The sequence below is a fragment of the Tarenaya hassleriana genome, unplaced genomic scaffold (assembly GCF_000463585.1).
Source record: "Tarenaya hassleriana unplaced genomic scaffold, ASM46358v1 Cleome24, whole genome shotgun sequence".
Classification (NCBI taxonomy): Eukaryota; Viridiplantae; Streptophyta; class Magnoliopsida; order Brassicales; family Cleomaceae; genus Tarenaya; species Tarenaya hassleriana.
The window spans coordinates 2,236,959-2,247,870 of NW_010965696.1; the positions used below are offsets into that span (position 1 = coordinate 2,236,959).

At 41.6% G+C, this 10,912-nt stretch overlaps 3 protein-coding genes and 2 non-coding genes across 5 annotated transcripts in view; 4 read left to right on the forward strand and 1 right to left on the reverse strand.

Moving 5' to 3' along the window:
- The first annotated feature begins 1,267 nt into the window (after positions 1–1,267).
- Positions 1,268–1,339, forward strand: TRNAK-UUU. Its single transcript has one exon. It is a non-coding gene; the product is annotated as a tRNA-Lys (tRNA).
- A 794-nt stretch (positions 1,340–2,133) lies between these two features.
- Positions 2,134–2,205, forward strand: TRNAK-UUU. The gene has a single exon. It is a non-coding gene; the product is annotated as a tRNA-Lys (tRNA).
- A 47-nt stretch (positions 2,206–2,252) lies between these two features.
- On the reverse strand, positions 2,253–7,004 carry LOC104816017. Its single transcript, XM_010544675.1, has 7 exons — positions 6,887–7,004; positions 6,332–6,424; positions 5,911–6,045; positions 5,442–5,531; positions 5,182–5,331; positions 3,455–5,010; positions 2,253–3,260 (listed from the first exon to the last, which is right to left on the reverse strand). The coding sequence occupies exons 1-7, from the start codon at positions 6,932–6,934 to the stop codon at positions 2,369–2,371; spliced, it is 2,964 nt and encodes a 987-aa protein (XP_010542977.1). The 5' UTR covers positions 6,935–7,004; the 3' UTR covers positions 2,253–2,368.
- A 1,539-nt stretch (positions 7,005–8,543) lies between these two features.
- LOC104816101 (glycine-rich protein 23) lies at positions 8,544–8,972 on the forward strand. Its single transcript, XM_010544768.1, has one exon. The coding sequence runs from the start codon at positions 8,544–8,546 to the stop codon at positions 8,970–8,972; it is 429 nt and encodes a 142-aa protein (XP_010543070.1).
- A 388-nt stretch (positions 8,973–9,360) lies between these two features.
- LOC104816018 (probable voltage-gated potassium channel subunit beta) overlaps positions 9,361–10,912 on the forward strand; it is a 3,007-nt gene continuing 1,455 nt past the window's right edge. Inside the window, exons 1-2 of the mRNA XM_010544676.1 lie at positions 9,361–9,821; positions 10,694–10,889. Of these exons, the coding sequence (XP_010542978.1) occupies positions 9,454–9,821; positions 10,694–10,889 (564 nt within the window). The 5' untranslated portion in view covers positions 9,361–9,453. The remainder of the gene's footprint in view (positions 9,822–10,693; positions 10,890–10,912) is intronic.

Sequence of the window (10,912 nt, forward strand, 5' to 3'; positions counted from 1 at the left end):
TGCAGAAACGCACGTCCCTCGTTGCTACATATATATCGAACCATTCGAAACGATTTCGCCATCCGAAACTACAGTAGAATCTCGTCGTCTTCCATAGATTAGGTCTGAACCTGAAGCTGAACTGCTGTTCGTAGCTCAGAACGTGAAATCCGAGATCGTCGTTTCTCGACTTACAGTGAACGGTCATCCTCACACCTTGACCGATCGAGTTGGTGATCGTTACGTGAGTATAAACACCACGACCCTCTTCGCTTAAGTTAACGAAGATAACAGATGTGAATAGAATTCTCCATAGATTCTTCATTTTTTTTTTTTTGCGTAAGTTATGAATGTGTATGCGTGCATGGTCACGCTGCTCAAAAGTTTATGTATTTATAGGGTTTTTGTACGTACGTATAGGGTGATAAATAGCAAAGCTATGCTTATATCATATGCATTGGATATATGAAGAATGTGGAATAATAATATATGGTTTTCATGACGTTATGTGACTAGGGTAAAACGGTAGAGCCCTATATATTCTTATCCTACGATGAATCCATGAAGAGTTTATTAAAACCATTTGTAACAAACATAAAATCTAATTCCAAACACGTGTCACACCACTGCATATACACTGTGGTCCCTATCGTACACGAAAACGCCGAAGTCCTGAAACTGAATGACTTCCCCGAGCAAAGCTGCATGAGATTCGGTTCGATCCCAAAACTGAAAACTTTAGAGCGTAAACGCAAAATCAGCCATGGACGCGAAGTTCAGCGTCTGCGTTCCGAAATCGCTATTCTTTGATTTACAATGCACAAAGCAGCGGTGCGATTCCGAGAGCTTCGTTAGGACCGGAAATCCAAATTGATCACTTATGGGTTTTTTTTATAAGTCTCAGGTTGTCTTGTTTGTTAGTCAGGTAATGAATATATTACCAATCTAATGATGTTTTAATAAAAAAACATAGAAATCCAACATACTAAAATTAATAAATTGTAACGATCTGAGGTGGTAAGGGAGCAGGGGGTCACCCCTGAGGTGGAGGGATCGAATCCTGACGCCGTTCTTCCTTACCATTTACCTGCTTCGCCTGTCAGCTCGTTACTGGGCTGATTTAACTCCCACGCGTGTGTTGCAGGCTCGTGCGTGTGGGCTTGGGTTTACTCGGTCAGCGCGCCCGAAGGGTAGCAACCGGAGTTCCCAATGAATCAAAAAAAAAATTGTAACGCACTTTTTGAATTGTTTTTAATTAAATAGATACAAATTAATATGTTTCTCAATAGCCTTCTTAGCTCAGTGGTAGAGCGCATGGCTTTTAACCATGTGGTCGTGGGTTCGATCCCCACAGACGGCGATTTTTGCATCTTTTCTTCTATTTTTTTTTTTTTGGAAAAATGTGTCTCCGAACACCAGTTTCATTTATAAAGAAAAACATAATACAACAAGACCATGAATTGGAAATTTACTCTCGTCTCGTCTTTTAGATTCCAGTTATGTGTACACGAGAATCCATTGAATCAGGTAGAAGAAATCATGTCGGAAGAATCAAGGCCGGCCAAATGAGAAACCAAATCTTTGAGACACGACAAGTGATTCAACAGCTTGTTATGCATCTCTTCCTCTTCACAGTCCGTCTGATCTGATCTCCAATGGCATAAACCCTCGTCTATAGCCTTCACTCCCTTCTGCAGCAGTTCAATACCTCTGCAGATTCGTCCCGGAAGTTTCCTCCTCTTCTTGGGTCTTCCCTCCTCTCCTGTCTCCATCCCCTCACCACCTCCTTCCACAAGCTTCTTCACCTTTCCCTTGATAGCCCTCCCTTCTTTCGCAAGTAACTCAATCTGCTCGGTTAAAGGCTCCGTTGCCAGAAGGGCATGCTCTTTCTCCAGGAACATCTTCAACTCCGACATGAACTGTTCTGTGCTTGACTCATTTCCAGAGGCTTTGTATCTTCGCCTGTCAGCTCGTTACTGGGCTGATTTAACTCCCACGCGTGTGTTGCAGGCTCGTGCGTGTGGGCTTGGGTTTACTCGGTCAGCGCGCCCGAAGGGTAGCAACCGGAGTTCCCAATGAATCAAAAAAAAAATTGTAACGCACTTTTTGAATTGTTTTTAATTAAATAGATACAAATTAATATGTTTCTCAATAGCCTTCTTAGCTCAGTGGTAGAGCGCATGGCTTTTAACCATGTGGTCGTGGGTTCGATCCCCACAGACGGCGATTTTTGCATCTTTTCTTCTATTTTTTTTTTTTTGGAAAAATGTGTCTCCGAACACCAGTTTCATTTATAAAGAAAAACATAATACAACAAGACCATGAATTGGAAATTTACTCTCGTCTCGTCTTTTAGATTCCAGTTATGTGTACACGAGAATCCATTGAATCAGGTAGAAGAAATCATGTCGGAAGAATCAAGGCCGGCCAAATGAGAAACCAAATCTTTGAGACACGACAAGTGATTCAACAGCTTGTTATGCATCTCTTCCTCTTCACAGTCCGTCTGATCTGATCTCCAATGGCATAAACCCTCGTCTATAGCCTTCACTCCCTTCTGCAGCAGTTCAATACCTCTGCAGATTCGTCCCGGAAGTTTCCTCCTCTTCTTGGGTCTTCCCTCCTCTCCTGTCTCCATCCCCTCACCACCTCCTTCCACAAGCTTCTTCACCTTTCCCTTGATAGCCCTCCCTTCTTTCGCAAGTAACTCAATCTGCTCGGTTAAAGGCTCCGTTGCCAGAAGGGCATGCTCTTTCTCCAGGAACATCTTCAACTCCGACATGAACTGTTCTGTGCTTGACTCATTTCCAGAGGCTTTGTATGCTAGAGCTGCGTCATTAGGAACAAATCTCCATAGCTGTTTGCAGCTTGTACGAGCGCAAAAGTGCCCGAACGCTGTTAGGGCAAGATGGACCAGAGCCCAGTGGCGTTCCCGTAGAAGCATGTGGTAGAGTTCCCAGACCGCGCAGCTCTTTGGGCAGTTGCCGCTTTCAGACATTCCTGTGTGGCTAAGTCCTGCCATGAACAGAGCAAGACCCGGCTTGCATTTGTACAGAGGGTCGGGTTCTGAAGAGATGAAAAGCTTCTGAAGCTCTAGCACGATGCTGTCCATGTGGAGGGAAGTGTATAGCTCTTCCACTTTCGGTATGATTGTTATTGTTTCACCGAGAATGTCTGCCTGATGGTTCCTCGTCGCTTGGTCTTTGGTGTTTCTGTACTTAGAGATCAGATTCGCTACAAACTTAAGTGTCTTGGTGTCAATCTCTATCTCAATCATTGGTCTGCAAAGAAAGGAATTCCAATTACAACCTGAAGTACTGAAATTATGAGAGAGTGTGAAACTCAGTACCAAATGTGTACTATCTGATTCTGTTAACCCGTTGAAACTGGATCTTTCAAGAAATTGTCTATGATGGAAACAGAGGTGAGAATGGAGAATTCCAGCTGGTTTAGAGTGCAAGTCTAAGTTACTTACAGTGATTGAAGGCAGGCAGATAATGCGAAAACTGGACCCCCGGAAACACTGTATGCGGAGGAACTTGGTGGCTTTCCGTTAAAGTTCTCTATAAAGTTTAAGTAATCTGCAATTATCCATTGCTTGGCATTTTTTCTCGTGCTGTCTGATAGGAACTTCTGTGGAAACCCTTCCAACAGCAAGGCTAGATATACATCCAGGGCAAATTGAGATCTGCTCTCGCTGAAAACGTAATTGTAAACCTGATCAGCCAAAGATTTCGGGCCATGTTTAAGAAGAAAGCAGATGAATCTCGTCGTTTTTCTGAGAGCAGAATCCGGAAGAAGTAGCGCTTGTGATGATGATAAAGTCATCATGAACGCACAAAGTTTGTCAACCATGTCATTCACTAAGCCCCCTGTGGCATAACGCGCCCAGAAGCACCAGAGTTCCATAACAATCTGCCAACACAGGAAATGGGGATGCAAGAAATTCTGGAGCAGGAACATTTCAAACTCTTCCCAGGCAGTACTTGAAGACAGGACAACGCTGAGGGTTTTGAGAGACAAAACTAGAGCTGAAAACATTGGTTCCCAGACTATAGACTTTCCAGGACCATCTGCTATTGGGATCTGGGAAGAAAGAACCGAAGAATAAACCTCTTTATCCATTAATATGTCCAGAAACCACTGAAGCTTTGTGGTGATTGCCCATTTTGCATCGTCTTTGAGAACAGAAGAATGCCTCAGGACACTCTGAAACAATACAACTCGGGCAAGCAGCAAAATTCTAGTGCTTGTCGCAGATTCAACATGGAAAGAAAAGATATCAACTAATGATGCTGTCTTCAAATCATGGCTTTGACTCTTACCAGTTTGGTTTTTAAAACCTTCTGCATCCATGAATAACCAATCCAGAAGGGCATCCTTGTGCTCACGTTTCAGTTCATCTGAGTTCAGCAGAGCATTTAAAAGATCTATAGATGTTTTCTCTAGAAGATCAGTCATTACTTCACTCGCAGGTTTTCCATGGCTTTCTTGGCTAAGTGAAAATTTAAGAGCGAATATCATTAAAATGCAGAGTGCTATCTCCTTGAACACCACATAGGCCTGGCTCGGAAACAGTGCCACAACTTTAACAGCATTGATCAAATAGAATTTCACAGGAAGAAATACCCTCCTTGCTTCTGTTGCAGAAATGACTTCCTTGACTGAGCGAGACCAACCCTCAGCTGCAAATGTCAGAGACTCCTTGACCAGTGATATTAGCATTAAGATAATGTCTGCTACTTCAACCTTAGATACTATTGTGTGTTTGTCAATCTGAAGCAATGTGATCACACCCTTCCATGATGAGTTAAGGATGGACACAAGATTACCACCATCTTTTGCAGCAAGGATACCCAATTCACTCAGGGCTTTTACTGCCAATTCTGTCATGCTTAAGAAATTACTCACAGTTCTATCATTTGTGTCCTTGTCTTTGGCTTGGGAATAACACTCTTTGCACAGACGTACTACACAGTCAATCACCATTTGTGCAGCCTTAAGTATCTCCTCGGAAAATGTATCGACTTTCTGTACCAAACGAATAATCCACCTCTCAGCGAATCATGAAACGGTGAGAAAAATAGAAAACAAAAATATCAACCTATAGTAGATAATCTATAGTGTCACGAAGACAAATATCAGCAACGCCCCGAAACGATAACTTGTGGCAAAATAAAATGAAAGAAGCTATTTAGATACCTTGGCATTCAATATCACCTCCTTTGTGATATTCAGCTGGTCTGAGACAAACTTGTGAACTGTAACACCCAAGGCCTTGTCATTCATAGAAGAGTATTTACTGATAGCAGTAAAACTCGAGGCTGAAAAGCAAAAATAATCCAGAAGAAGCTGCATAATTTTGATCGAAAGAGTTAGTGGTGTAGAAAAGAACGACCCTATGATGAACAATTAGTTCCAATGGACTTAAAAATCTTACAGAAACTTTTAACCTCACCAACCTGAAAAAAAATGTTGGAATGCCCCTCTTCTTGAGATTCCTCCATCGACATCAGGGACATTTTTAAATGTTTTGCACACCACTGGCTCACCTGCAAGAATTCAACTCACAAAAGCAATTGAATAAAAATTCGCAGTGAATTGTTCAGCATTGTTGCCCCATCCCTGTCTCATCCAGAGTATTATTGTCCGCCAAAGTCCAGAGATCCTTGCTGACTCAGAAATTACTGAAGTAATTCAGCGGCCCTTGGTCATAGAAGCCAGAGTACAACAAGCTAGAATAAGTCGAGCACAACTCTGTAGCAAGACGTTCACTGTCCTCATGAAACATGACAAGCAGCTACTTTAGGTGGAACAGCTCCAGAGGAAGAACACAAAAATCATTGCTCAGATTCGTGCCCGTCAACACGCTCTTTGGGAGGAGTTACAGAGTAATTCAGCAGGGAAATATTAGGACGTGTATGGTTGTACCTTAACACCAAGACCGAGAAACTGATGTAAGCAGTCAGGTAGATCCAAAGCTAGGTATTTGGAGGCCACACACAATATAGCCTTGTTCAACAAACACTGGGAAACATCCAGACATGTGAAATCTTCCCAGAACGTCTAGATTGCAGTTAAGGATTGCCAGAAACAGACTATCTATATCGAGTATGATCACTAGAACCCTATCGAGATGCAGCTGTTCCGTGGATCTTCAATGAAAATGCAGTATTTCTGAATGGCATACATAATCAATTCAGGCAACTACAGATACTTTCATCTTAACTGTTCACTAAACGACCCTAAATTTACATAAAAGACTGGATATATGCCGTCACAATTACAATGGCTTGAACAAGCAGCATAACCAGAGAGAAAAACTAGGAAACAAAGAGAATGTATCGGATACTGCTAGGCTCTCCATGAGAGATGGCACATCAGATTTGTCCTCGATGTCTAACTGGGCAAGTTGTGTGAGCAGTTGAACTCGGTTCTCAATAAGCTGTGTACAGACATGGAAGAAATTAAAGCTTGTTAGACCCATGAACTAACAATGTTGCAACTCCCACGAGCACATTCGAAAACCAAGCTTTCTAAAGAAAATTCAGCAATTCACCGAAGAACCCAATCCAAAACGCTACAACTCCTAATGGGTTGGAATTTATTGGCTAAGCAAATGATGGCGATTAAACTGCAAAGTTCCGCCAGAAATTTAGCCCTAGAGGTAATATGGAAGAAGAAACTGAGCATAACTGACGAATCGGGAGAGAACAGATACGCAGTACAAGATATAACAACGCGATCAAAACAAAGAAATCGCAGATTCCATACCTAGACAAACTGGGAAATTTTTGCTTAATTAGACAGAAAAAATGGAACACGGGATGATGAGAATGCGGTTTCAGAACAAGAAATCGCGAGGGAAGGAGGCAACAATGGAAGCTAGAAAATGAAACGAACTTACATCAGAGGATTTAATCTCTTCCAGAATCCTCCTCGCCTTGCTCTCCATCCTCTCTCTCTCTCTCTCTCTCTCTCTCTCTCTCTCTCTTCCTTGTTCTTATTTTTCGCCTCTATCTATGTTTTCCCGCCTTCACGTTGCAGCTATTGCAGTAAATTCCTCGTTATAAATGAACATACAAAAATTCAAACAAAAAAAAACTGAAATGAGGTAGTTCATGGAAGTTTATGAATTTAATTGGGCCGTTTTACAGCCCGAATCAGTATTGGGCTTTACGCTCTTTTTTCTCCTAGTTGGGCCCATCCAGATGTTTTGTTTTCATGTTGTCGGCTCAATATGGACGTACGTTACGTGTATTAATTTTTAATTTTTTTTTTACCAAAACCGGCCCGGTTTCAATTATTATTCAATTGAACCGGTTTATCTTAGGTGGCTCATAACGTGGATGATTATTAGGATTCCAAACACTGAGTCATCGATTTTCATTGGATTATGTTACAAATTAAATCCTATTAATAGATATTGGTTTTATTTAGGATATTTTAAAAAATATGAGTATTTATATAAGATTTTTGAAAAGTTTAGATATTTATATATAATTTTTACGGTTTATATATTTATATCATAGTTGGCTTAACTAGAACTCTTGCTTTCTTTTAAGGCTAAGAATCTTAATGAGATTATAAATTACTAATGATATTAAATTATGTTATTGACATTTTACAAATGTTATTCGTATAATGTAGTAGATTGAATTAATATGGTGGGTCGAATCGAAATTGCATGATTGGGGATGGAAAAAGTTGGCAATAAAGAGGCCGTGAAGACACGACACAAGTGTTGTACATGCAAATCGTAATGTTCGTTAATCCCTATACATTTACGACGCCATTCAATTCTCGATATCATTTAATGTAACACTGTAAAAAGTTGCCTGAAATTTACAAATCGAATTTTATATATATATATATATATATATATATATATATATATATATTAATATATGTATATGCGTGGAAAAATGGAGAAATAGCCCCAGTTGTACTATCACATGTTTGGTTGGGAATACTTTTCGGACAAAAGAACGTTTTCCATGATCCAAGTTTTCATAGTTGAACAGGTAAAACAAGACAAAAATTGTTTGATCGAGTTCGAATATCAAATTTGGAAAAATGGTGTATATTTTTTTTTTGGTATAAAAAATGGCGTATATTTCAAATCAAATGGGCGATTTCCCCTCAGTCAGAAATTAGTATGAATCTTAGTCTAAGACATTCAATTACAAAAAAAATGAACGCTTTGCATGGACCCTCGATCACTAATTAACTAACAGAACAGACATTAGTTAAACTAGTTTCTCTCCGTATAATATAAGCTTGTCTCCACATGCACAATGTGTATATTCGAAGAGAGTGTGTTACCCTAATACATTTTTCGTGCTGAAATTATCCAAACTATTATTATTTTTATTGCAAGTTTTTTGGGCTTGATTAATTTTATTTCTATAAATCTGAATTTTGGAAATCACCTAATCGGACATGATGGCGGAATTTATGACATTTTCAACCGTCACCAACTTCGCATTTCCTATATAAACCCTAAAATGCAACCCCATGCATATAAACTCGCAAAGCGCAACGAGAGGGAGAGAGAGAGAGATATGGCAAGAGCAGTGTTCCCGATCATCATGCTCATCCTCGTATCCCTCGTCGGGTCACGTGCTCGCCACGTGCCAGGAGGCGAACCCACCGGGGGCGAGGCACGTGACGGCCAGACCTCGGAGCTCATGCATGCGCATGCGAATGCGCCTGATGATCATGCAGAGTCACCGGCCGGTACTCTCAAAGACAACAAGAACCTCCTCTACGGCGGAGGAATAGGTGGCTTCGCCGGAATCGGCGGATTCTCCGGCCTTGGCGGCGGCGGCCTTCCCCTGTACGGCGGACTCGGTGGAGCCGCCGGAATCGGTGGGTTCAAGAATCTCGGTGGCCTAGGCGGTCTCGTCGGTGGAATCGGAGGTGCTAACGGTGTCGCCGGAGGAGTCGGTGGCGGCGCCGGTGCCGGCGGCGGAGTCCTCCCACATCCTTGAAGATTATTAATTAGATGTTCATGGGTTTTGTGTTTTTCAATGAATAATTTGATTGTGAGGCTTTAGGAGTGTAATGGCGTGTGGTCGCTTTGTTATGTTATGTTTATGTACCTTTTGGTTAGGTTTTTGTCGTCAAAGTGTGTTTCTTGGTTACGTTCTGGACCATCAAGAAATTATTCAGTGTTTCATATAAGAACGAATCCAACGGTCGAAATTCAATTCGCGAACGGAAGCGATCTATATAAAAGGAAGAGTAATAGTGCTTCCTACACGTTTTTAAGCAACAAAACTGGCTGAAGTTCTCATCTCTAATAAAAAAACGGCAAGAAGTTCTCGTCCTTAGACAGCCTTTGTTTCTGCTTTTCACCAAGGCGTGCTCTCTAGTCTCTAGTCTCTATCGTCAACGCCAAGCGTGAGATTTGCTTGACACAGACTAAAGGAAGAGAATCGAAGCGAAATCGGAAACCCTGGAGGAAAATAAATGGAGTACAGGAACTTGGGGAGATCTGGATTGAAGGTGAGCACGCTCTCGTTCGGCGCTTGGGTAACCTTCGGGAACCAGCTCGATGTGAAGGATGCAAAGTCAATTCTCCAGTGTTGTCGCGACCATGGCGTCAATTTCTTCGACAACGCCGAGGTTTACGCTAATGGCCGAGCCGAAGAGATCATGGGCCAGGCGATTCGCGAGCTGGGTTGGCGCCGATCCGATATCGTCGTCTCCACTAAGATCTTCTGGGGTGGGCCTGGTCCTAACGACAAGGGTTTGTCGCGGAAACACATCGTCGAAGGAACCAAGGCTTCCCTCAAACGGCTTGATATGGATCATGTCGACGTGCTCTACTGCCACAGGTAAAAGATTTGAACTTTGATTTTTTCTTTCTTTGATCTTCAAGTTATGGGCCTTTGATTGATTTGACCTGAAATCTGTTGATTCTAATGATTAGTGAAATGGGTTTGTCTGGAATTTCTCTTACATTTTTCTCTGCGTATTTACTTCCTGTCTTTTGCGTTGATCTTGAGATCTCAGGTATTTTTGTTTCTTTATCTGCCCTGTTCTAGCTCGTGTAATTTTGTTATATGTGCGTATTCGATGCTTATACACATAAATAAAGAAAGATTTTGGAGCTCGAAAGTCTCGATTGACAAACAATGTTGGATCCCCTTAATCTTCCGTTTCCACAGTAACAAGAACTTGTATTCTATAAGTTTGAACCCCTGCAAAGATATTGTTGCAATTTGGTTATCAACATTGGATTCCATACCTTACACCTATCTTAAGATTTTAACATTTTAATGTAACATTGATCCAGCAGATTAGTTTCGTGAAGAAAGGAATTTGTCGAAGAAATTTTCCTTGGAACGGGATTTCTTGTCGGGTTTTGGCCATATTAAAGTCTCGCATCAGTGAGGTGGTAGTTTTGTTGTTTGTGGATCTGTTAGTTTGTACTTTTGTTTTTCAGTTGCTTCTGATTATCCAGATCTACAATTTACTATATTTGTGCCACTATCAAAGTGACTCATAAAGATTGTAAACATGGGAAACAGAGCATGTTTCATTGGAATGGCATCTGCGAATTTCTTTGTCTGTTTCTAACATGGGAGTCATCTCAGTGTTGAGTGTGTCTGATATGTTAAGGCCACTAAATAGATTGGACTTCCATCCATATTGGAAATCTACATGAAAGTTTCTTCCTTTTGCGGGTTGTGATTTCGCGTGGCAGGCCAGATACTTCAACTCCTATAGAGGAGACGGTGAGGGCGATGAACTATGTGATTGACAAGGGGTGGGCATTCTACTGGGGCACAAGCGAGTGGTCTGCCCAACAGATAACAGAGGCATGGGCAGTTGCCGAGAGGTTGGACTTGGTCGGTCCAATTGTCGAGCAGCCGGAGTACAACATGTTTGCCCGGCACAAAGTCCGTATCTAACGCCTTTCCCT

What these genes read in the sequence shown, in the direction of transcription:
- LOC104816017 (XM_010544675.1), bottom strand. Translation starts at nt 6,934, where the DNA reads ATGGAGAGCAAGGCGAGGAGGATTCTGGAAGAGATTAAATCCTCTGAT. An exon ending in AAGAGATTAAATCCTCTGAT is followed by an intron (nt 6,425 to 6,886) that starts GTAAGTTCGTTT and finishes GTCTGTACACAG; the next exon opens with CTTATTGAGAACCGAGTTCA. An exon ending in TTCTCGGTCTTGGTGTTAAG is followed by an intron (nt 5,532 to 5,910) that starts GTACAACCATAC and finishes GAATTCTTGCAG; the next exon opens with GTGAGCCAGTGGTGTGCAAA.
- LOC104816101 (XM_010544768.1), top strand. Translation starts at nt 8,544, where the DNA reads ATGGCAAGAGCAGTGTTCCCGATCATCATGCTCATCCTCGTATCCCTC.